Raw genomic sequence first — 26,669 nt, forward strand, 5'->3', positions numbered from 1 at the left:
CCTTTAATCTCAGCACTTGGGAGGCAGTGACAGTCAGATGTCTGTGAGTTCAAGGCCAGCCAGGGCTACATAGTGAGTTCCAGATGGGCTACATTAGTGAGACCCTGTCTGGGGGCAGAACCTCAAAGTATTTTGTAGCAATGCAAATTTATCAATGACAAACTTGTATTAGTAAAGGGACTAAAAAAAATTGAAAAGAATGTTAAAAATTGTGACTTCCACAAATATGCAGACATGACAGCAAAAGCCTTAGATGAAGCTGCCTTCACATCACAAATGCAGTGCAGGGGAATTCTTCAATGCATTTGGACCATTGTTTTAGAAGTTCATTAAGACTGGCAAAAATTAGTTCCTTACAACTCTAGACACAGTCCCATCACCCCAGACACACAGCTTCTCTCCTCCTCAGTCCCATCACCCCAGACACGCACCTTTTCTCCTCCTCAGTTCCATCACCCCAGACACTCTTTTCTCCTCTAGCTCACAGCAGCCAACCTTGAGTCAGCGTCCCACAGGGAGGGCACAGAAGGATAGCGGCAGAGCAGAGGCTCCAGCTCTAACAAGCAGGGTGGCAATCACAGCTCCATCCCAGATGGTAAAGTACTTAAGTACATCTTAATTGCTTCAGAATCAGTTCATGTTAAAGTGGGGAAAAATAATAAGTGCCTCATGAGAAGAAGTAAAGAATTTAAAACAATTTCTGTCCCTGGTAAGCAATGGATAACAATCACTATCACATAAAAAACAGAATGGTTCAGAGTTAGCAGTGGTCAGAGTGACTCATGTAGTCACAGTGAGTTCTCACAGGTAGCTCGAAAGCTGGCTAGGGAGATGGCTCAGTGCTTGCTACTCAGGGAGGCCCGGCACATACATCAGAAGCCAGGCACAGTGGGGTGTGTTTATAAACGGAGTGCTCAGAAGGCAGAGATAAGGGGATCCCCAGGGCTTGTTGGCCAGCCAGGCTAACCTAATTAGCAAGCCCTGGGTCCTGATAAGAGACCTTGTCTCAAAAACCAAGGTGGATGGCCCCTGAGAGCAGGCACCCAAGGTAGAGAGCTGGCCTCCACATGCATGCAGAACAGCACACACACAGGGTGGGGTGCGGTGGGGTAACACAACTGTCTGCTCTTACAGGAAAAAGATGATGATGAGTTATATACTGGGACTTTGAATTTATCTGCAGTGGTCTGTTACATAACATGTTTGAACTGGGTGCCTTATGCTTGCATTTTGGTTTCTGGATTCTAGATGTCCTTTACCTTGGATCAAGCCAAGTTCACTATTGGAGAATATTATTTTAAGGTGTGTTATTTTTGTTTATGTTGCATTTGTTTAGCTCTGTGAAACTGTGTTAACTGTACCTGTCTAAAACACCTGATGGTCTGATAAAGAGCTGAACGGCCCATAGTGAGGCAAGAAAGGATAGGCAGGGTGGGCAGGCAGAAAGCATAAACAGAAGGAGAAATCTTGGAAGAAGGAAGTAGCCAGAGAAGGAGGAGGACATCCAGGGGCCAGCCACCCAAGTACCTAGCAAGCCACAGAGTAAGAGTAAGATTTACAGAAGTAAGAGAACAAGAAAAGCACAGAGGCAAAAGGTAGATGGGATAATTTAAAGTTTAGAAAAGCTGGCAAGAAACAAGGCAAGCTAAGGCTGGACATTTATAAATAAGAATAACCTCCATGTGTGATTTAATTGGGAGCTAGATGGCAGGACCCTCAAAAGAGCAAAAAGAAACAACAGTCCGCAACAATGATTTTCTTCTCTTCACTAAGTATCAAACCCTTTCATTTTTCAAAGCCACCCTGTTAATCTCCCCTGCCTCAGAGCTTCCAAACCCTCACCTCCAACAGACGGACAACAGTAGATAATCAACATAAATTGTATACATAAAGAATGGAAGGTTGCCTCAAGTTCTACCACATTTCCTAAGAACTATGAAAGGACAGATCTTATTCTCAGCATGTATGAAATTCCCAGACACAACAGGTCACAGTGACTCCATACCTCTAGGATGTTACTTTGTGAAAAGGAAAGACACTGAAGGTAACACCTGACAAGGGCCACTCCATGGCTCATCCTCCTGGGCTCTCACACTGTGCTGCCTGGACCATGATCTCCTGCACACATCCACTGTTTCCCACATTTCATAAATTGATCTGCACTTCCCAAATAATAAACAGCTAGAAGGATTGTGGTGATATTTTATCTGTGTACCCCAATAAAGCTTATCTGAGGATCAGAGGAAAAAAATCAGCCACTATATTAAACATAGAAGTCAGGCAGTGGTAGCACATGCCTGTAATCCTAGCATTCAAGAAGCTGATCCATCCGGGTCTCTCTGAGTTCAAGGCCACACTGGGAACAGAGCCAAGCATGGTAGCATATGCCTTTAATCCCAGCACTAACCATAGAGGTCTGGAGGTCTGTACAGACAGACAGGAAGTGATGTAGCTTGGCAAAGAAAGGAAGAGAGATGGCAGAACAGAAAGGCATATAGGCGTGGGCATACAGGAAGTAGGTCTCTTAGGAGGCTGAGGAGTCGGTAAGGTGAGGTTGGCTGTGACTTGTCCTATTCCTTTGATCTCTCGGTTTTCACCCCAATATCTGGCTCAATGTTTTTTCTAGAGATAATTCAAACAGAAGGCCCCTGCCTTCTGGAGTATGCAGAAAGTGTGACAAAGGCCAACACTGGACTAATGAATGCAGATCAACAAAGAACAGACAAAGTGACCCCTTTGCCATCTGGAAAAACCTTGGGGAACCTCCCACAGGTCCCCGTGTCCAACTCGGTTCAATCATTCCCTGTCACCAAGGGGGAAACTCCTCTAAAGAGCAATTAGAAGACTTAATACCTGTTGTTAAAATCCATAGTGCTCTAGATGACAGAACAGCATCAGTAGATAAAACAAAATTTTTAGGAGAGGCCATAAAACAAGTATTTTGGCAAATTCCCATAAATGATCAATAACTAAAACTAAAAATACAAATAAATGGCATTGAAACTGAGGGTTTGATAGACACAAATGCAGATGTAACAATCATTTCACCAAAATCTTGGCATCCAGATTGGCCTCTTCAGGAGGTAAATGTTCAGCCTCTGGGTACTGGAACTTAATCTCAGATAAAACAAAGTTCCAAATGGGTAAAGTGTATAGGGCCAGAGGACAGATAGAAAAATTAAAATCATGTGGCTAACAAACCAATGTATTTATGGGGACATGATTTATTACAGCAATGAAAAACAGATTAACATTCTGACAACCTCAGAAAGAAACTATAAATTAATGTACGCTTCTGAGAAAAATATTAAAAGGTATTGTCAAGGACAGTCACTGACTATTCAAGTTGTACATAAGCAAGGCACAACAGCTGTTGATCTTTCAAAGGTACCAACAGCTCTACCTTTAAAATGATTAACTGACAAACCTGTCTGGGTGGAACAATGGCCTTTGACATCAGAAAAATTACAGGCCTTACAACAAGTGGTACCGGAGCAGTTAAATACTCAACATCATGAAGAATCGACCAGTGCTTGGAATTCTCCTATATTTGTTATTAAAAAGAAATCTGAAAAATGGAGAATGGTAACTGATCTAAGAGCTATTAATAATATTGCCTTCTCTATTACCTAAAGGATGGTCTATTGTAGTAAAAAGACTTAAAGGCTGCTTTTTTTTTTTTTTTTTTTTTTTTTTGTTTTGTTTTTCGAGACAGGGTTTCTCTGTGTAGCTTTGCGCCTTTTCCTGGAACTCATTTGGGAGCCCAGGCTGGCCTCGAACTCACAGAAATCTGCCTGGCTCTGCCTCCCGAGTGCTGGGATTAAAGGCGTGCGCCACCACCACCCGGCTGCTTTTTTTACTATACCTTTACAACAACAGAATGGAGAAAAATTTGCCTTCAGTGCGTATTTATAATAATTCCCAGCCTGTTAAAAGGGACCATTGGAAAATTCTTCCACAAAGAATGTTAAAAAGCCCCACCTTATTTCAATATTTTGTACAACAGCCATTAGAACTAATTCATAAACAGTTTTCTTAATCTATAATTTACTATTATATGGATGATATCTATTGGCTGACTCAGAATCAGATACCTTAAAAAAAAGTATGATGAAGTAAAGAGAATTTTCCTTGTTGGGGATTACAAATTGCTCCTGAAAAAACACAAAGAGGAGATTCTATTAATCATTTAGGCTATAGATATGTTTACAGAAAATTTCAGGCACAGAAAAGTACTAATCAAGAGAGATCAACTATAAACTCTAATGATTTTCAAAATTTGATAGGAGATATTAACTGGCTATGGACCACACTTAGATTAACAACTCAAGAACTAAGTAATTTATTTCAAACATTATAAGGTGATAAGGACTTATAATAGTCCAAGAAAATTATCAGCTGAGGCTGAGAGAGAATTGGCTTTGGTAGAGGAGAAATTACAGGATGTACATGTGGATCGCTTGTATCAAGAGCTTGATTGTATCCTGGTCTTACTATCTTCCATGAATTCTTGCAGGAATTCTTATACAGAGAGAAGATAATACCTTAGCATGGATATTTTTGCCACACAAACAGAATAAAAGATTAAAGATGTATGTAGAAAAGGTTTCTGAATTGACTCTAAAAGGAAAATTGAGATTCTGTCAATTAGCAGGAATAGACACGACAGAAATTGGGGAAAGAAAATGAACATTGGCAAAAAGCTTGCAGTAATTTCTTGGGAGAGATTAGTAACAAATGCCTCAAAAGCAAGAGACTTCAGTTTATAAAAAGAACTAATTGGATTCTCCCTCTTATAATAAAGGTAACACCATTTCTAGAGCCCCTACATTCTATATTGATGCAAACAAATCAAGAAAGGCAAGTTATAAGTCAGGGAATTTTAGTAAAGTGGTTCAAAGCCTTATGATTCAGTTCAGAAATTAGAATTATATGCTATTCTCGTGGTATTATTAGATTTTTTTTCAGAACCTCTTAATATAGCTACTGACTCTCAATATGCAGAAAGAGTTGTTTTACATTTTGAAATTGCTGAATTTATTACAGAAGATTCAGAATTAACACTGCTATTTATTCACTACAACAAGCAATCAGAAATAGAAATATCCTTTGTATATAATATGGGTCTACCAGGTCCTCTAGCACAAGGTAATGATGAAATTGATCAACTAATTATAGGAAATGTGTTAGAAGCCTCAGAATTTCATAAGAAACACTATGTTATTAGCAAAAGTTTGAAAAAAGATTGTTCTATCATATGGGAAAAAGCCAAAGAAATTATAAGGAAATGTCTTACTTGTTCTTTGTATAATCAAACTCCATTAACTGCAGGAGGTAACCCAAAAGGTATTCAAAAAAATGATATTTCTCAGATAGACATGTTTCATTTTGCAGAGTCTGGAAAATTAAAATATGTGCATCATACCATACATACATATTCAGGATTTCAATGGGCAACTGCTTTAAGTTCTGAATAGGCTGATTCTGTAATTACACCTTTATTAGAAGTCATGGCCATAATGGGGATACCTGTACAAATTAAGATTGACAATGCTCCAGCATATGTCTCTAGTAAAATGTAACAGCTTTTTGTGTATTACAACATAAAGCATATTACAGGTATACCACACAATCCTACAAGACAAGCAGTTAGAAAAAGATCTAATCGAACTCCACAAGATATGCTTAATAAACAGAAAGCGGTAATAAAGACCTCCAGAGATAAATTACACAGTGCTTTATTGACTTCAATTTTTTTTTTTTTTTTTTTTTTTTTTTTTTTGGTTTTTCGAGACAGGGTTTCTCTGTGTAGCTTTGCGCCTTTCCTGGAACTCACTTGGTAGTCCAGGCTGGCCTCGAACTCACAGAGATCCGCCTGGCTCTGCCTCCCGAGTGCTGGGATTAAAGGCGTGCGCCACCACCGCCCGGCGACTTCAAATTTTTTAAAGGAACAATGGCTGTGAACAGACATTGGATAATAGAAAAAACTGCTGAATTAAATCATCCTATATATTTTAAAGATGTGTTGACCTCAGAATGGAAACCAATGTAGACAAATTTCTAAACAGTCTTATTAAATAAGAAACACAGAGCCAAATACAGGGGCAAAAGCCATAGAGATCAGAGCAATAGCCTCCAACTAACCTTAGTGCACCACATCATCATAGCTTCCCAAGAGAGCATCTTCCTGTCTAACCTGTGCCTCTATTGTCTTGTTGTTCTGCCTCTCATTGGCTCTTAACCCAGCCACCTCACTTCCTCATCATTGCCTGTCTATACAGACCTCCAGGTCTCTATGGTTGGTACTAGGGTTAAAGGTGTGTGTCACCACGCTTGGCTGTGTCCTTGAACACACACAGACTCTGCTTGCCATGTGATCGGATTAAAAGCATGTGCTACCACCATCTGACTTCTGTTTATGGCTGACTATGTCCTCTGATCTCCAGGCAAACTTTATTTATTAACATACAAATAAAATATCACATTTCAGCACAAGTAAAATATCACCACAAACCAGGATATATGTTATGTTGGATAAGAAGTTTTGCTTTATTTCCTCAGGAGAAGAAAAGCTACGGATACCATCAAGATTGATAAAGATTAGATTCAAACAGGACAGACCTCTTGATTAAGAGGCAAGAGTTCATCAAACAGCTTGGTCATTAAATCAAAACTAAACTTGTAAGACTGACAAATGTGTTTCATTTGATCAGGTAATAATAATAATAATTTTTATTATTAAAAGATAATACTTTTTCTGTTGCCCAAAAATATTTTGTCTTTTTTTTTTTTTTTTTTTTTGGTTTTTCGAGACAGGGTTTCTCTGTGTAGCTTTGAAGCTTTTCCTGGAACTCACTCTGTAGTCCAGGCTGGCCTCGAACTCACAGAGATCTGCCTGCCTCTGCCTCCCAAGTGCTGGGATTAAAGGCATGTGCCACCACCTCCCGGCTCAAAATATTTTGCCTTAACAAAGATATAACCTGACAAAAAAGAAACTTCCCAAAGTTAGGGTTGGGGCAGAGTTTTGTTTTTGTCTTTCTAGGAGAATAAAAGCCTCCAATTAAGGAGTCTAAAGACCACTGAAAAAATGAGACATCTGAAGAAGGATGAATCACCCAAAGAAAATGATCCAGAAAGAGTAAATTGGCCTAATGGTACAGCACATTACTAACAGGATGAAATTTCATAAATCTTCCCAAATATTTGTTTCTGCTGCTCTCTATAAACATAAGAGGCAAATGGTCTTTTTGTGGTCCCAGTTCAATTAAAAATCAAAGTTGGCTTTGGAGTTGGAGCATGCTCTCTAAATCCAAGCATGTTTGTTAAAGAAAAATCCAAAATCTCTGTCTCATGTCAAAAGACCCACCTGATATGGGACAGAAGGAAACCAAAATTAAGGGACTATCTAATGTTACTAAGGTATAAATATTATCTTATAAATTTATGTATACATACATACATATATATATACACACATTTAAACTTTCTGTCATGATATTAATGGTCATATAGAGTACTAATTCTAGAAATAGATTTCATCTAGCTTCCTGCATGTGATTTTGGGCTTGAGTCTGAATCAGGTAACTAGGAATTAGGTTTGTGTACCCTAAATATATTTAATAGACTGCAGTCCTTTAACCTCTCTGAGATCTGCTACATAGGACATTTAAAGTTTTCTTCAGTGAACTGTGGCCATTCCTAACAGCGGCCTTTGAAGTCTCCAAAAAGATGATGGGACCCCACAATGACAATTCCACCTGGATTATGATAATATCATTAAGCTAACAAATACCACCCAAGGATCAGCTTTGAACTACAAACTGCTCAGGACAATTTCAAGGCGGTTAGCTGAGATGGCCCAGCCTCGCAGACTATCCAGTCAAGACCTCAGATAAGCTCTACACTTTCCTGTCACACAGACACTAAACAGGAAAATAATACTGGTAGCTTTCAAAAGACTTGACCATTACCTCAACTGTCTCAGGGTCCCCTAAAAATGCCATCACCCCCAGATAATAGAAAGTAAATTTAAGAATATGACACTCACATTCCCAAGAGGTGGGATGGGTAGTTTTTGATCTTTCAGTGGGTTATGAATGTTTGTCATCGTTTAGTGGGGCTGGTTGCAAATTGTTACTGGTCATGATAAGGGAGGAAACCAAGCAAGGGAGGTGGGATTCAAGGGTCTCTTTCTGGAAAAAAAGAGGGGGATATGGAAAGAACAGAATAAAAGGGTAGATTATCGAATCTACTTTAAACTAAAAGCAACTATTAATTTCAAATATTTTATATTGGTATGGATTTTTATATACTGAAACAAATTAAAGATTATTTTTGGTAGATTATTGAATCTACTTTCAAACTAAAAAAGGAACTGCCAGTCTCAAGTAGTTTACATTGGTATAAATGTTTGTACATTGATACAAATTAAAGTTTATTTTTGTTATACTGTATATATGTTTCTGTTCTTGTTTAAGGTATTATACCTATGCAGCTCATTTAAAAATGTAATGTATAAGTAAGAAATATGGGTTAGTAGTTAGTCATCTATAATAATCAAACTTGTAGTTATGTTAGGTATATTTTCAAGGTTAAACAGATATATTTTAGATAGATAGGTGGTCTTCAAACACTTCAGAGACCTGTAGAATATGACACTTAAGATATTTCAATTACCTAAGGCTTTTCATACAGTGAAACACATATGCTCCTGGGAGCACCAATTTACTTCAAAAAAGGATAATGGGCATCAAAAACCTCCATATGGAGTTTGCTTTCAATGTGGCAAAGTTACCCACTGGGCAAGAAACTGCCCTTGCCTTAACTGCTGACAGTCTGCTGTCCAAATTAGACAAGCAGGACACAAAAGGTGACTGATGAACTTTGCCAAGAGAAGGTAGAGTAGTTCTTCAAAATGCCTGCTTCACAGAAAAGTCTGTCAGATATCTAGGCCTGTAGGCAAAGATGGATGCCCAACATTGCAGAGGAACCTTGGAGTGACTATCCAGTGAGCCAGATGTCTCTGTCATTTCTTAATTTTGAAGCTTCTTGCTCTGTGCTTCCTGTTTATTAAGGTAATATTATATCCCTTCTCAGGTCTCTGATGGGGTTGAAGACAGCCATAGTTAAAGTTTTCTTTGTTATCAAATTGAGAAAAGAAACTCCCAAAACAGGTATAAGGTTGAGAGACACAAAAGCTTAAATTGTTCATCTAAGAAAATGTTTCAAGGTCTAAAATGACAGCTTTGGGTTGGTAATACAAGTTAGGACAGGAAGTGAGTTAGGACTCACCAAGTTAGGACAGATAATACAGTAGTTTCTCTGAATTTGCCAAATACAAATGGACTTTCATTGTGAATGCAATCCTTACTTGATAATTCTTATTGTACATAGTTTTACTGTGTTATAGTTAAAACCTTTCTCTTTTATTTAGACAAAAAGGGGGAAATGTTGGGGAATATTTGGTCACACTGTGAACCCCAAGTTTGCATTTGCATTAATTAAATAAAATTAACCTTGGGCCAAGAGGCTACATTAACAACTAGTTGGCAGAAAGTAATCATAGAGCACCAGAGGGTACCCAGGAGAGACAGAGAGACACAGGAAGTAACAGAGAGGGATTTGGAATGTTGCAGCCTTTTCTGGTTTGGCAAAGCAGAAGCATGGGTCTTTCAACGGCTCTAGCAAGGAGGGAAGGTTAGCTAGTTGTGACCCAGCTTCTCTAAGACAGCAAGTTTTCACTCCAGCCTTTGAATCTGGAGTCTTATTTATAAATAGAAAGATAGAGATTTAGTTAAAGCTACCTTTAGCAGCAGTGACAGAGCCAGTGCCTGAGGGAACAGAATTGCAATTGCTGGATGAAATAGCAGTAGGCTAAGGGGCATCCACTGTGCCGAGGCTAAAACAACAACATAGAACTGAGCACTCCTTCTCACTTGCCAGGTTCTGGAGTTATTTATTCTCCAGGACAGATTCCTGGGAGTTGTGAACTCTGTTAGATTGGTGTATTTATTACAGCATAATTTTATACAACAAACAAGCAGAAACTTTGTAGAAAACTCCATTGACGTTTCTGCTCTTTGGGACTTGTGATTCCCAGCTAAAACAACTCCCCTCTACTCATCTCAAGCTTGATCTGAGAGTTCACAATTCAAGAGTGCACAAAGAAAAGGGGACATGCTACTTAGGATGAGGAATATTTTTTTTTTAATTAGAAACCCAAACCATGTGGCTTTGAATGTCTTCGTTATAAATGGAACAGCTCTCTACAGCTCCTAAGTGTTAATTTTCAATAAAGCTCTTATGAAACATTTGAAAATTAAGAGGACACAGAAAAGGAACAAATTGAATTGGCCTCTGAAGACTGAATGTAATGTGTCTTTCTCTGTTCTGCCACCCAGCTCCCAAATAATGACACGGAGACTTATTATTAATTATGAAAGCTTAGCCTTAGCTTAGGCTTGTCCCACTAGCTCCTAAACTTAAATTAACCCACATTTTTATTAACCTACATTCTACCACATGGTGTTACCTTCTTCCATCTTGTACCTCCTGTTTCCCCTCTGTGTCTCCTGGCATCTCCGCCTCTCTTCTCCCCAGAGTCCTCTGTGTCTGGAAGTCCCAACTAGCCTCTTCCTGTCTAGCTATTGGCCGTTCAACTCCTTTTTATACCAATCACAGCAAATACATCTTCACATAGTGTACAAATATCCCACAACTGATAGAACGCCAAATCTTAAAAAACTGGCTGAATTTCACAGGTGCATTATGACTGGTGAACCTAAGATGCTGGCATTCTTAGAGAAACTCTGCCCTCTGAACACACCCAGGGTGGAAAGCTGTGGAGCAACAATACTTGTTCTGCTGTGAGACTTGCTGGCTTTGCCTGAGAGACCACTGTGGTCTACCTCCTTGTAGGTGTGGGGTAGCCTCATGTCTGTACAGTGCTAGTTAGATTCAAGTTTTCACAATAGGTCACTTTTTCTTTCATGTGCTCTGGTCTCTAAGACATATATAAACTAGCCTGCTGTGGGATGGTCTGTATGTGCTCTGATTGGTCAATAAATAAAACACTGATTGGAGAGTGGCCAGGCAGGAAGTATAGGCCGGACTAACAGAGAGGAGAATTGAGAGAACAGGAAGGAGGAGGGAGACACTGCCAGCTGCTGCCATGACAAGCAGCATGTGAAGATGCCGGTAAGCCACGAATCACATGGCAAGGTATAGATTTATAGAAATGGATTAATTTTAGATGTAAGAACTAGATAGCTAGAAGCCTGAGCCATTAGGCCAAACAGTTTAAATAATATAAGCGTCTGTGTGTTTATTTTATAAGTGGGCTGTCAGACTGCCTGCGCTTGGCAGAACCTGGAGAGAAAACTCTCCAGTTACAGTAGCCAACTCTAATCATCATACAGAAAACTTGTAAAGGCCGCTCCCCAGAATCTCATCAAAGCCTGGGGTTTCAAAATGCATGTGGTCCCCAGCTTTTGCTGAGTTAACTGGTTCAAAGGTTAACTTAGGGAGGGTGGGGAGGCATTGCCTTCCTTTACACACCAGACATTAGTCCAATCTCCCAGAAGAATTTTGTCTAAATTATATTTTATGAAAACCTATTTCTACACTGATTCCAAACTTTTTTCTTTTCTTTCTGAGATAGGGTCTCACTATGTAGCTCTGGCTGGCCTGGTACTTCCTATGTAGACCAGGCTATCCTGATATCCACCATCTCTGCCTCCTAAAGAGAATACTGGGACTAGTGTGTGCCACCACGCGTGGCTTGTAAACTCTTTTGAGAACCACATCTATCTACACCCTAAGTCCTTTAATGTGTGAAATTTCTGTCTGGAGAAATTGCCTCTTCTTTTAAAAAATAGCTTTTTCTTTTTGATGAGTGCTGTTTTCTCTATAGTTTGAGAAATTACAGGAATTTAAAAAAAGAAAAAAATAACTGCCGTCAAGAACTTGTCTGGATAAAATTGACTTCAGGTGTATATGGGACATGATGTTAGAGCAATCTGGCAGGCCTGAAATTCAGACGAGAAAGGGCTTGCTGAGATGTGAACCTCTCGGGAATAGGAATAACACTACTTACTGAGCACTTTGTGTGGTGAGCAACTGTAAAGAAAACCCAGATGCTTTTCACACTCATTACACACATAACCTCAAAAGAACAGTGAAAAAAACACAACACCCAAGAGTAACAAGACCACAGGCAAAGTCAAGCCGACAGTAAGGACCAGAGGGTGCAGGGCCAGGTCTTCTGGCTCTACACCCTGACCTGAGTAAGAAACTGCAAGAAATGATCTGAATGTCAGAAGTCTCCATCTTCACAGACATTAGCAATAGTAGATGGCCTGAAGATTTTATTTAAGAGCCCAATGATGACAAAAGCCTTTAATCCCAGCACTCAGCAGTGAGTTCTAGGCCAGCCTGATTATTTATACAGTGAGTTCCAGGCCAGCCAGGCTACATAGTGAGACTCTGCCTCTAGCAAACAAACAAAGTAATAAAATAAAAAAGTAAAATCCAGCTCTCTGTCTGTTAAGAGTGGCTATATGTAAGCGTACTGAGAAGAAACGATTTCTAATGATGTTTCTTGGCTGCGGGAAGATGTTCATCCATGTTAGAATAGCAATGCCTCCAGTCAGGCCTGGTGTGTAAGGGGAGAGTTCACAATATGCACATAAGAAAAATTGAGCACCTACCACCCTAGAATAAAATGAAGCGGCTCCACCTTACACACAGGTGTAATGTTTCAAGCAGTGTGTGATACAAATGAAAATCCACCTGCACATTTCAGAAGCAGGTAAGGATTGAACATTAGTTCAGTCATTAAATCTGGGTCAAGTGGAGGCTACAGTCACTGGCATCTTTTCAAATGAGCTAGAAAGAAAATGTCAAAAGTACACAGGGAGCCGGGCGGTGGTGGCGCACGCCTTTAATCCCAGCACTCGGGAGGCAGAGCCAGGCGGATCTCTGTGAGTTCGAGGCCAGCCTGGACTACCAAGTGAGTTCCAGGAAAGGCGCAAAGCTACACAGAGAAACCCTGTCTCGAAAAATCAAAAAAAAAAAAAAAAAGTACACAGGGGCCTGGGGAACGGTGGGGTAGAGGAGCATCTCATAGTCACATGGTAGTGCCTCACCTAATCCCAGCACTTAAGGGGCATTGGCAGGGGGATCAGGAATTCAAGGCCAGTCTTGGCCATATGAGACCCTGTTTCAAACAAACAAAGGTACATCATATATAGGATTGGAGTTATTTGATGAAAATGTTTGCTTATATTTTGCAGATGTCTGTGTATACAGCCTCACAATAAAGGGAATTTACTATGGTCTTATGACAGCTAATCTCTCTTGTCACCTTGATGGGATTTAGAAGCACAATGGAAGCCAATGTTTGGACCCGTTAGTGAAGAACTATGCAGATAAGGTTCAGTGAGGTGGGGCGATTCACCCTGAATGTAGCTGTACTGTTCCACGGGGGAGACCAGCTGAGCATCAGCATTCCCTCCTGCTTCCTCACTGCGGCAGGAGCCGCTGCTCCGACAACCAGTCCACCACACCGGACTGACCCCGGAGCTGGGGGCCCACAGAACCCTTGGGTCACTTTTGTTACGTAGTCTGTCACAACAGCATACAAAGAAAGGAATACAGTCTCTTAACAGTCTGTAATATCCATTAATAGTTATTATTTCTGACAAAAATGTGATCTTCAACACACAAGTCAAAACAAAATGACTTAATCTTTTTAACAAATATGTAACATGAAATCAAACGTGTAAGAAAAGCAAACATTGATGCTTGATCCAAAATTCTGTGAAACACAAAATTAGGTTTCTGTGACGAGATGCACCTGGGTGTTCTATTTCCATTACAGCCGTCTGAGGATCCCTAATTTCTCTGTGTGACATTCAGCTTTTCTAGATGAACGTCAAAGCGGTTTCTACCAAATAAAACCTGAACCAGATGTGTTTACATCTTCAGTCATCATTTTTCTGAAAATATGCCTGGAATTTACAAGTGAACTCTTTCAGTAACACAGAGTGCTGCACGTGCCTATGATTTTGTAGAGAGGGATGAACAGCAAATATTTCAGTGACCTCAACCAATTCTAGCTTGGGGAGAAAGCCTGAACAAATTATTAATGTAAATATGTCTTTTTGTTACTGACATAAAAGTGATTTGTTTATTGTAAAACTTTTAAAAGACACCAAATAATGTAAAAAATAAAATAAATATAATCCTATTCCCCTACTAAAGAAATCATTTCTTGCTGTGGGATGGTCTGTATGTCAAGTGTGTTGCTAATTGGTCAATAAATAAATCACTGATTGGCCAGTGGCCAGGCAGGAAGTATAGGCGGGACAAGGAGGAGAATAAAGCTGGGAAGTGGAAGGCTGAGTCAGAGACACTGCCAGCCGCCACGATGACAAACAGCATGTGAAGATGCCAGTAAGCCACGAGCCACGTGGCAAGGTATAGATTTATAGAAATGGATTAATTTAAGCTGTAAGAACAGTTAGCAAGAAGCCTGCCACGGCCATACAGTTTGTAAGCAATATAAGTCTCTGTTTACTTGGTCGGGTCTGAGCGGCTGTGGGACTGGCAGGTAAGAGAGATTTGTCCTGACTGTGGGCCAGGCAGGAAAACTTTAGCTACAATTTCTGTTTTGTAGTTAAGAAACAAAGCAACTGGCAAAAATTTGTATCCAAAACAGATTGTAAACTGCATGGCAGTGCTGAAGAACAACGCGTAATCTACTAGTAAGCAATGACTCACATTTTAACACTTTTGCATGTATGTGTGGGTTGTATGTACATGTGTGGGTTGTATGCACATGTGTGGGTTGTATGTACATGTGTGGGTTGTATGCACATGTGTGGGTTGTATGTACATGTGTGGGTTGTATGTACATGTGTGGGTTGTATGTACATGTGTGGGTTATATGTACATGTGTGGGTTGTATGCACATGTGTGGGTTGTATGTACATGTGTGGGTTGTATGTACATGTGTGGGAGGTGGTGCTAGTTTATGGAGGTTGACAACTTTGACATCCTAATTTTCTCTTCAGTGTTCTTCTATCATGCTGAACCCCCCAAGTGGCCCCCTAGGTTCCCAACCTCCTCTTTCTCCCACAAAGTGCCTAAAAAAGTGCACTTGGATTTAGTCAAGGCTACCTCCACAGACAAGCAATATAACCATCTTAAAGGGGTCCTGCTGTCTTCTTTTGTGGCACGCGCGCGCGCGCGCGCGCGCGCGCGCGTGTGTGTGTGTGTGTGTGTGTGTGTGTGTGTGTGTAGGTATAGGTGTGGGGGGTGCACATGTGTGGAGGTAGAGGTTGACATTGGAATATCTTCCATGATGCCTTTCTGCTCTATCTTTTTTAGGTAGGGTCTCTCCCTGAACCTGGAGTTTACCATTCTGCCTACACTGGGTAAGCAACAAGCTCCTGGATCCACCTGTCCCTGCACCTCAACAACAGGATCACAGGTACACGTCACCCCGCCAGCATCTGACGCTGGGTGCTGAGATCTGAGTCGGTCTTCATGCTGGAACAGTCAGCACTGCCGAGCTGTTCTCTGAGCACCTCAGTGTCTTCACTTCACAACCCTGAACACGGCCCGTTTTCATTAAAAAGTACACACTCAACAAAATGGTTCTGTCTTTATAAAAATCCCAAGGCTAAAATAAAAAACAAAACAAAACAGGTGTGGAGATGTTAGCTCAGTGGGTAAAGCTCTTGCCATGCAAATACATGTTCAAATCCCCAAAACCCATGAAGAGCCAGGCACAGAAGCACTAGCATGAATGCACACACACACACACACACACACACACACACACACACACACAAAATCTTTCAGTGGAATTTATAATCTATAATTTCCTTTCATCATTAAGAAATCCAAATATAGATTATTTAAAATATTTTAGTCTAATTGTTCAATTCATAGCCTTATGTTTACAAGCACTGTGATGAACAGGAAAGACACTTGTCCATGCAAATTCTACTTCCTTTCTTTATTTTACTTTTTGAGACAGCGTTCTACGTAGTTCAGACTGGCTTTGAACTTGCAACAATACTCCTATGTCAGCATCCCAAGTCCTGGAATTACAGTCCTATACTACTATGTCTGGCAATTTGTTTTTTTATTATGATTGAGGGATTTTAGATTTTTTTTAAAGTGTGTATGAATGGCTCATCTGCATGTATTTTGCCCTCAAAAATCAAAAGAGGGTGTCAGATCCCTAGGAACTGGAGTTATGCCTGGTTGTGACCATCATATGGGTGCTGGGATTTGAACCTAGGTCCTCTATAAAAGCAGCAAACACTCAAAAACTCTGAGCCATCTCTCAGTCCTCTGGGTTTTTTGTTTGTTTGTTTTTATTAGGGAAATTCAACACGTAGGTCATTGTGGTTGTTTGAGTAAGCATGGCCCCCATATGTTTGAGTACTTGGTCCTCAGTTGGTGGAACTGTTTAGGGACAATTAGGAGGTGTGGCTTCTTGGAGGAGGTGTGTCACTGGGGGTGGGCTTTGAGGTTTCAAGACTCCTGCCACTCCCAGTGTGCTCCCAGCCTCCTGCTTGTGGTTTGAGATGTGAGCTCTATCTAGGCTGCTGCTCCAGCTGCCTGTTTCCAGGTCTTTGCTCCACCGTCACAGAATCTAACCTTTGGAACTATCAGTCTAACTGAACAGTTCCAGGGATAAGTTGTCCTGCTCACAGTGATTTGTCACAGCAAGAGAAAAGTAAAACAGTCACTGAGAAAAACATCAAAGGAGAAAGAAAACCATTCGGACTGACTTACCTTGGACCCGGACAACATACTGGACAACATTTTTGTTCCTCTTCCAATCCCAACCACTACAAAAGAAAGAAATAATATGACAATCTATTCTGAAATCAAAGTTTGTCAAACATCTGCTTATCTTGTTTATAATTTACTGGCCTATGCAGTTCAAGGTTATAAAAAATACACATTAACAGAACTTGGAGTCACTATTAATCCAGCTAGATGATGTCAGGCAACTAAGAATTCTGAATAGGGAAAGAGAGAAAAGAGTATTTTCCCATTCCCACATATTAAACACAGCAGATGCCTCAACCCAGCCAACTACAGGATGGAGATTCAGAGCAGTCCCAAAGGCTCGCTGGGATTGTATATGGGTACCATAAAACAGACATGGTACAATTAGCCATGTTCAAGTGGGCTGATGAAATCCTGACAGGATTCATTACTAAACAAAGTAAAAGCCATCATCGTAGCTAACGAACCATTACAGATGATTAGGAGCAGGCAGCACACAATCAAGAAAAGAAAAACATGGCTGATCAGCCACAGAAAACAAAACAAAACAAACAAACAAACAAACAAACACTACAGCTGGAATGAGGGCCAAGAGAGCCGCTTCAACCCAGACCGGCCAACCACGGCAGGTGCCTATAGTTCCCTTCTGTTTCAAACATTACTTATTGCTTGTCTGACCTTCATTACAGTGACTTGCTTTAAACTGCTAGGGCTGGGCAGCTAAGGCCGTGGCCTGGGGGAATTCTGTTCCCCCAGATAATGGCTCTCTTGCTGCCGCTAAAGGTAGTTCTAACTAAATCTCTGCTGTTCTAATAAAACTGGAGATTCAAAGGCTAGGGTGAAAACCTGTGAGCTCAGAGAGGCAGAACAGCAACTGGCCAACTTTCTCTCTTTGCTGGCTACCTGGAAACACTCCCTTCCACACTGCCCCAACTGAACACCCCACGCTAAGCTCCTCCCTGCTACTTCCTGTCAACCAGTTGCTAACCCCGCCTCTCTGGGCCCAGGTTAATTTTATTTAATTAATGCAAAAGCAACACATCTTTACATAGTTAACAAATGCAGCATGAACAAATGTAACACATCTTTGCCTAGTTAAACAAATATTCCACAACTCATCCTCACACACCACAGCTCACGAGGGAGAGTAGAGTGGATTTAATAATTTCTTTTTATGAAAGCAGGCAATTTTTTGTAAGGCTCCAAGTATTTACCTTAAGAAAAGAACATAATGTAATTGCACAACTCAGAATTCAGACGAACCAAGGCAAAATGGCTAAACTGAAAAAGACTATCATCAGTATTTGAGCAGCTTACCATTTAATTTCCACTCTGTACTTTCATTCATTATCTTATTCAGTCCTTCTAAGTTATATCATTATCTCCACCTCAAACGTGAAGAAACTGGGGACTGTGGAGAATAAGAATGTTGGCCACCTTTTCACAGCTCAAGAAATACAAGGTGGAGTTGAAGTTCAAACCACACTGTGTGTTCTCCTCACCCTGCCACCGCCCCCCATCACTGCACATCTACCCCCCAGCCTTCCTTTCCTAACCTAGATCACTTCATAACTGTTTCTGAAACCCTCACTGTGCACACTACAAAGTTCACAACAAACCTTCATGAGGCCCAACTCACAAGTCCCAGCTCCGCAGTACTCAAAGTTCAACCTTCAAAATATAGCTCAAGTCTCAACTCATTCATACCCCAGGCCCCTCTGAATGCCCATGCCACTCCTAGGATCGGTCATTTACCTGTAAATAGAATCATAATAGTTCAAGATCTGAGAAAAAAAGGCCACCTGCCTTCAGTAGCGCTGAAGAGCTTAGGGTTCTTCAAACGGCAGCACTTGCTAACGCTGATGGGGCAAACACTTGGTATAACAGCAACAAAGATTTGATAATTGATCACATGCAGATGAATCCCTGGTCAATACATTTTGAGCAGCTACTCCGTGCGTGCACAGTCCTGAGAGGACAAGAAAGAAGCCAGAGAACTATTTCTGACTTTGAAGCTTGTGTTCTCAGGGGAAGCAAAATACAAACAGGGAGAAATCACAGTGCTTAAAACTGTTGTCCCAATTGATGGGTGAAGAATGCTAACTGACATGTGGTAGTGTATGTAAGTGTCAACATGAACGGAGAGAGGAGCCGCTGGGGGAGGGGGCAAGAAGGACACCCAGAAAGCCGAGGCCAGAGAAGGCTTCAATCAACACAGCAAGTGGAGTAAGTTGGCAGGGAATGTGTGGGAAGAGAAGCATGTTCTAAAGGGACAAACTGCAAATTCTCAGACACAAGAGTGGGGCAGTGGGTTCATCAGCCTTACAAGCAGGTTAACATGGGTGATTTTAACTCAGCTACATGCTGCACTATGACAATGGCTTCCAGCCTAATCAGATGGTCTAGAATGCTGGAATTTCAAGGAGACACGAGAGTCACCCAGATTAACCCTCTCATTTAATATTCAAGAAGAACCAAGGCAAAAAAATGAGGAAGTGAGTGGAAGCAGAATTTGGAGAACACTGGTCCAGCAGTGAGTGGTATCCAGGAAGAGCATCTCCAGATGGGACCTTCAGAACAGCAGCTCTTTCAAGAAGGGCTGGATGAAGAGTCAAGGGATGGATTTTGCAGTTTTACTTGGTGGTGACTCTCCACACCCCATCCCCAAGGCCTGCACTTGCATTTGATCATGCAAAATCCTATTTTGTGCTTATTGTATAGGTGCGGAACTGAGTAAGACTTGGCTTTAGCCATCAGAGTTACATCCTAACAGGGAGACAAATGTTGCCAAACATTAAAGGGCAGCCCTTGAGTGTAGAAGAAGAGTCTCAGTTGAACCTGGAAAAGTCAGTACAGGAGATAAGAGAAACTGCAGTTATAAGAAAGCAGACACATGGCCTGAGAAATGTGGAATGTAGGCGGTGTTCCTCTGTGTCCCAGCAGCCACTCCCAAATAACCACTCAGAGACTTGTTATTAATTATAAATGTTTGGCTGATAGCTCAGGCTTGTTAATAGCTAACTCTTACATTTTAAATTAAACCATATTTCTTATCTACCATCTGCCACACGGCAGTACCTTCTTTCAACATGGCATGTTCATCTTACTTCTCTCTGTGTCTCTCCTGAGACTAGTTTACCTCATCTATAAACTTCCCATGCTGCTTCTTCTGCATCTGGCTCGAAACTTCTCAGACTCCACCCTTCTTCTTCCCAGCATTTATTCTGCCCCGAAAATCCTGCCTAGCTATCAACCAATCAGCTTTTTATTAACAATGAGTGCAACACATTTTCACAGTGTATATAGGATTATTCCACAGCAGGTGGGTAAAATAAGGGGTCTTCTCACAATTATTACTCTATTTTCTAAATTTTCTATGTTCACTGAAATGTTTTCTTAAAAACAAAAAAATCCTATATCTCAAAGCCTATGTCGTGTCCCAGCACTAGTCTCTAGTTATAAAGAGGGACTCCATCTGTGGACAGGTGGGGGCACTATGTTGCATTTCCAAAGCTTTCTACCCTTGGAACATTTCACTGTTGTTCACCTAATTCTGTAATGCTGTCTCAGCAGAACCATTACAGTCCTAGAAATCACTTAGTAATCAAAGCAAAGGAAAGAGCCTATTCAGAAAGATGCTCCTAACAAAACCAGCCCTACAAAACAGCTCTGCTAATGACCTCAATCACCTCAGCTCGAGAAATGATCACACAACTGTATTTTTACTATTATGTAGACATGAAAAATAATGTTTATAGAGTGTTTGCAAAGTTTTTTAAACTATCATGAAAAATATTTCTGCTAACTGAAAAAAAAAAAAAAAGGATAGAAAACCACACAGCAGAGCTCAGCTTTAGAACAGGCCTGGGCAGGGACTGGAGAGAGAGCTCTGTGGTTAAGAGCTCTGGCTGTGCTTCCAGAGGACCTGGGTTCAGCTCCCAGCACCCACATAACAGCTTATAACCAACCACAACTCTAATTCCAGAGGATCCAACACCCTCTTCTGGCATCACTCAGAGACATAAAATAAAAGTAAATGAAAATATGCATGAATAGAGAGCTAAGAAGAAATAGTTTGTAATATTTCTGAAATTTTCCACAGTGCTTTATAACCTATAAAGCTAACCTAACTATTTAAAGTGATTAGAAGAGACTTAGTCTCCATGTAAGGGGCTGGTGACGACGTGTGGGTTTAGCTTCCTGCTGCTGTCACAAACTGTGCATGTGGCCTAAAGCGATGCAGTGCCCTGGTTTATGGGTCTCAGGCCAGAAATCTAAAGCAGGTGACAATGGGCTATGACAATGATTACATACCAATTTAAACAAGCTCTGGGGTCTGACATGACTGTGCTGCTTCTGTGGTCCCAGGGAGAAGTCACAGTTAAAGCTTCCCAGCTCCTGTAGGCTGCTCACAGTCTTGGCTTGTGGCCCCTTCCCCTCAGAGCCAGCAGCCACATCACGCAGACTCCACTACCATGCCCACTTTCTTGTGCCTCTTCGACTTTCAAAGCTGTTCAGATATGTTAGGCCTACAGGCAAAAGAAGGATGCCCTAAGGTTGCAGAGGAACCTTGGTTGACTGTCCAGGCAGTCAGCTGTTTCTGTCATTTCTTATTTTTGGAAGTTGTTTGTGCTGCACTTCCTGTTTACTCAGATAATATTATATCCTTCTCATATCTCTGATGGAGCTGAAGACCAGTAGTTATAGTTATAGTTTTCCTTGTTACCCATCTCAGAAAAAACACTCACTAAAGAGGTGTAAAGTGTATAAGGTTGAAAGACATAAAAAGATAGTTTGAGTTGGTAATGCAAGTTAGGACAGAAAGTGAATTAGGTACAACACTTTGGACTCACCAAGACAGGATAGATAATGGAGTATTTTCTTTGAATTTGTCAAATGCTAATGGACTAGATATTCTTAATGTAATTATTGCCTGTATATATTTGTATATAGTTATTGTACTTATTGTATAGTTTTTCTATGTTAGTTAAAACCTTTGCTTTTTGTTTAGACAAAAAGGGGGAAATATTGCATGATATTTTGTTTGTGTTCTGACAAAGTTTGCCTGGCAATCAGAGGGCAGAGTTAGCCACTAGTTAACCATAGAGGCAGTGGTGGCACATACCTTTAATCCCAGTACTTGGGAGGAGGAAGCAGGAAGATCAGGAGTTCAAGGCCACCTTGGGATACAAGAAATTGATTAATCTAAAAGAGAGACAGAGTCAGGTGGTGGTGGGGCATGCCTTTAATCCAAGCACATGGGAGATGGAAACAGGAATACAAGATGGGAGGAGACAGGATCTGTAGAGAGTCGTGCACGGCCATGCCTCAAAGATGGCACGACGTCTGGCTTCTGCCTTCCCAATGGCAGGTGTTCTCTGGGATAAACAACTCCTTATTTGGCTAAGGCTAGGATCTGGCTTGCTTCCGCACACCTGGACCTAATCTGGCTTGCTTGCGTATGTCTGACCCTATCGGCATTGTCCACGTGGCACTATGGGGTTGATTGCCCAGTGGCTATAAAGAGCGTGGGCTGGCTTTCCCCAAGAAGAAGAAGATCCGAGGAGATGAGAGTGAGAGAGTGAGAGAGTGAGAGTGAGAGAGTGAGAGAGTGAGAGAGTGAGAGAGTGAGAGTGAGAGTGAGAGTGAGAGAGTGAGAGAGTGAGAGAGTGAGAGAGTGAGAGAGTGAGAGAGTGAGAGAGTGAGAGAGTGAGAGAGTGAGAGAGAGAGAGAGAGAAGATGGCTTTCCCCGGGGTCAGAAGATTGTTCAAGGTTCCTGAATAAACTGCTTGGAGAAGAGCCTGGCATCGCGTCTTGTCGCGTCTTCCTTGCTGGTCGAGGCGGACGCGACAAGGATCTCCAGCCCATTCAGTCTGAGGATTCCTAGAGGTTAGAAGTCTCTCTAGTGGCTGCTTCTCTGACTTTCAGCTTTCACCTTCAATATCAGACTCCAGGTATTTATTGTTAAGACTAATTAGGATTGTGTTTCATCTACATATTCACCTGAACCCCCACCCTCAGGACAGATTCTGGCTTTAGATGAACCAAAAGGAAGGCCCTCATTCCTTGTGCTGCCTCCCCTGTTCATCAGTACCTTTATTTTATTCTTTTAAAAAAGCTTTTATGGGACCAGGCATTGGGGGCAGGCTTTAACTAGCATTCTGGGAGCAAAGGCAGGCGGGTTAAACCGAGTAAAGTATCCTGTAAAGCAATGAAGGTCTGTTTCTAACACATGGGGATGGAGGTAATGGGAGGCCCAATCTATACATATCCTGTGCCTACGGATACCATTTCAGAAAGTTTTCAAATATAACTAACCTATGGATACACATCTTAACAGTCCATAAAGAGAAGACTTCAGAACCTCTTCCAGAGTTTCAAAACAAGAAACTTAAAAGGACAAATGATTTTCCTCCTCGCAGTCAACACTACCAAGTTTTCTTCCACAAGCAATTAAACCTGTAAGTCTCTGTGAGAAACAAATGGCTTTCCCTCAAGAACTGTCAGGTTTATGTTCTAAAAAGTACTAATCTGAGATTATATTAGATCCAGCAATACCCCAAAGCTGTACTACACCTTGTCAGTAGCCCCACAACTATCCCATGCCCAAAGACTAATAAATAGCTAGGATTTATTATTTGTAGTATATTTATGACTTACTGAGATTACTGACATAGTAAGGATGTACCAGGGAAAGAGTGGAGAAATCCCCACTCCAGCTTCCTCAACCTCTCTCCCTCCTGCTTAGGGGAGATACTTGGCTTGCTCTTTCAACAACAATGCTGAAATGCAACATCACACATACAGTGCTTCTCTTGGGGAAACATGTCAGAAACTGCACCAAACACTTAATTTGGCATTGGGAAATGGTCACCCAGGCCCCCGAGCCTGTGTGGTAGCACAGAGTTCCAGATTCCTAGAAGGAAGCGCAAGTCCAGAGTCAAACAGCAAACCACGTGTATGACATAGGAAAGGGAGGAAATAGTTCCTACAAAACAGGTCCAGACACACCCACACCTTTCTTAACATAATGGTTTCATACCTGGTGTGTTAACTGTTCTGCTCAGATTCAAACCTTTGTTCAAAACCCTGTGCACACACAGAAGAGGTGATGGTGCTGTGTGCTGTGTGCTGTGTGGTGCTGTGTGGTGCTGTGTGGTGCTGTATGCTGTGTGGTGCTGTGTGGTGCTGTGTGTTGTGTGGTGCTGTGTGGTGCTGTGTGCTGTGTGGTGTGTGGTGCTGTGTGCTGTGTGGTGCTGTGTGCTGTGTGCTGCTGTGTGCTGTGTGGTGCTGTGTGGTGCTGTGTGCTGCTGTGTGCTGTGTGGTGCTGTGTGCTGTGTGGTGCTGTGTGCTGTGTGCTGCTGTGTGCTGTGTGGTGCTGTGTGGTGCTGTGTGCTGTGTAGTGCTGTGTGGTGCTGTGTGCTGTGTGGTGCTGTGTGGTGCTGTGTGCTGTGTGCTGTGTGGTGCTGTGTGGTGCTGTGTGCTGTGTGCTGTGTGGTGCTGTGTGCTGTGTGGTGCTGTGTGGTGCTGTGTGCTGTGTGCTGTGTGGTGCTGTGTGCTATGTGGTGTTGTGTGGTGCTGTGTGCTGTGTGCTGTGTGCTGTGTGGTGCTGTGTGCTGTGTGGTACTGTATGCTGTGTGGTGCTGTGTGCTGTGTGGTGCTGTGTGCTGTGTGGTGCTGTGTGCTGTGTGGTGCTGTGTGCTGTGTGCTGTGTGGTGCTGTGTGCTGTGTGGTGCTGTGTGCTGTGTGGTGCTGTGTGCTGTGTGTTGTGTGGTGCTGTGTGCTGTGTGGTACTGTCTGCTTTGCACCACTCAAGGGCTTCCTAGAAGCAGCACTGTAAGTACAGTACAACTAGAACTTCCAAGGTGTGCTGAGGAGCCAGGCTTCGGATGATTTAATCCGCATTCACCTAGCATTCCTGGTACTAAAGGAGAGTGCCAGTCAACTTCCTTCATGTCTCTTACCCAGAACACCTTGTGCAGCACTGTCCAGTGTCCCTCCATGTCCAATTTTCAATGTCTGCTTTTGCCTCTTGTTCCATTCTGGAGTTGGCATTCCAGCTTCTACAAGAGTAATTGGGATGAAAAGAGTAATTACCCAGGTAAGTCAGGAGGAATGTGGATGAGAAGACGACCTCTTCAAACTAAAGACACAGTGCAAATGTGAGGCTAGGCCCACCCAACCAGCAAAACCCAGATTTCAAAATGCATAGCAAGCTGAGTATGGTGGTGCATGCTTTAAACAATGAGTTTGAGGCCAGGGTGGTCTACATAGTGAGTTCCAGGCTAGCCAAGGATACATGAGACCCTGTCTCAAAAATCAAAACAACAGAAAATGTATAGCTGGGCCTGGGAATAGTTCAGTTGGTAAAGCGCTTACCACTCACACATAAAACCTTCCTTCAATCCTCAGGACACACACAAAAGAAAAAATGGGGTGTGGTGACATGAATTTATAATCACAGAGCTGAGCAAGAGGAGACAGGCGGGTCTTGAAGACATCTACTTGGTGAGTTACAGGCCAGTGAGAGACCTTGTCTCAAAATAGTGTGGATGGTGACTGAGGAATGCCACCTCAGGCTGACCTCTGACCTCCACACACATGTATCCACATACACACACACACACACACACACACACACAAATGTATAGACACTTCCTAAACAAAAGAACAGTACTTCAAAATTGGTCAACTAGAAACTAGAACTAATTTTTATGAAAAAAATTCTTACTTATTTATCTATTTATTTATTTGTTTGCTGTTTATGGATGCTTTGGTTGCATGTATAGTTGGGTACCATGTACATGCAGTGCCCAGGGAGGCCAGAAGAGGGCATCAGAGCCCCAAGAACTAGAGTTACAGATAGCCATGAGACCCCAGTGGATGCTGGGAATCGAACCTGAGTTCTCTGGAAGAGCAGCCAATGTTCTTATCTGATGAACCATTTTTCCAGCCCCAGGAAAAACAATTTCAAGCGTGTCAATATTTAAGCTAACTCAGTGAATTCTAGTAATATCCCTGTAGCTAGAAAATGACAATAAGCTGGTTTGGGCACTTGCCACTAGTTTTAAAAGTCCTCAGCTAACATCTCTAAATGTTTTCCGTTTCCTCTGTCCTTCCCTGATGCTTGCTAACCTTGAAAGCACAGCTCACACAGGGCTAATTCTACACTGAGTTCTTGAGCTAGTTTTATTTGTTGCCCTCATGATCAAAACTTTCAGTTCACGAAAGAAACGAATCTCAGAAAAAGCATAAGGACAAGTACAGAACAGTTAAGTTGCCGCTTGATTTCTGAAGCACTGTTTTGTTGAAAATGGGTTCTTCTCTCATAAAATACATCCCAACCACTGTTTCCCTTCCTTCCACTCCTCCCATCTCCCCCAGATCCACTTTCCCTCCATTTCTCTTCAGAAAAGAGCAGGCCTCCAAGATACAACAAGACAAGGTAAAAGCTCCCCTCATATGGAGGCAGGACAAGGCAACCCAATAGGAAGAAAAGAATCCCAGGAGCAGGAGAAGGAGTCAGAGATACACCGCTCCCACTGTTAGGAGTCCCACAGTAACACCAAGCTGGCAGCCATAATATACACAGAGGACCTGATGCAGACCCATGTGTTTAATAAAAGGAAAAAAAAGGATCCTAACCCAGCTCATGTCACATGCCCATCATTATGACAACCGTCATACCTGTACCCTGTCCCTCAGCCCATCTAACTTACTTTATAGCCACTGACACCAGGGGACAGGAAACATGACAGGAAATGAGAAGAGGGCAGGACAGAGACAGGAGAAAGCCAGCAGCAGTGGGAGTGGAGAAGACAGACGGAACATTCAGAGGGCTGTGCTGGGTCAGCCAG

At 41.8% G+C, this 26,669-nt stretch overlaps 1 protein-coding gene across 7 annotated transcripts in view; it reads right to left on the minus strand.

Annotated features, from left to right (window-relative positions):
* The window catches only part of Trub1 (TruB pseudouridine synthase family member 1), a 159,137-nt gene that overhangs the window by 127,383 nt on the left and 5,085 nt on the right, over nucleotides 1-26,669 (minus strand). For 6 of the 7 annotated variants that reach the window (XR_008213204.1, XM_052714139.1, XM_052714143.1 and 3 more), the window contains exons 2-3: nucleotides 24,777-24,875; nucleotides 16,813-16,868 (exon numbers count right to left, since the gene is read on the minus strand). Coding sequence is in view for 6 of the 7 variants with exons in the window: in XM_052714139.1 (XP_052570099.1) it covers nucleotides 16,813-16,868; nucleotides 24,777-24,875 (155 nt within the window). In the remaining variant the exon portion in view is untranslated. The remainder of the gene's footprint in view (nucleotides 1-16,812; nucleotides 16,869-24,776; nucleotides 24,876-26,669) is intronic. The other variant, XM_052714141.1, reaches the window with a different exon arrangement.

This window comes from Peromyscus californicus, unplaced genomic scaffold (genome assembly GCF_007827085.1).
Source record: "Peromyscus californicus insignis strain IS unplaced genomic scaffold, ASM782708v3 Scaffold_4__1_contigs__length_199733344, whole genome shotgun sequence".
Classification (NCBI taxonomy): domain Eukaryota; kingdom Metazoa; phylum Chordata; class Mammalia; order Rodentia; family Cricetidae; genus Peromyscus; species Peromyscus californicus.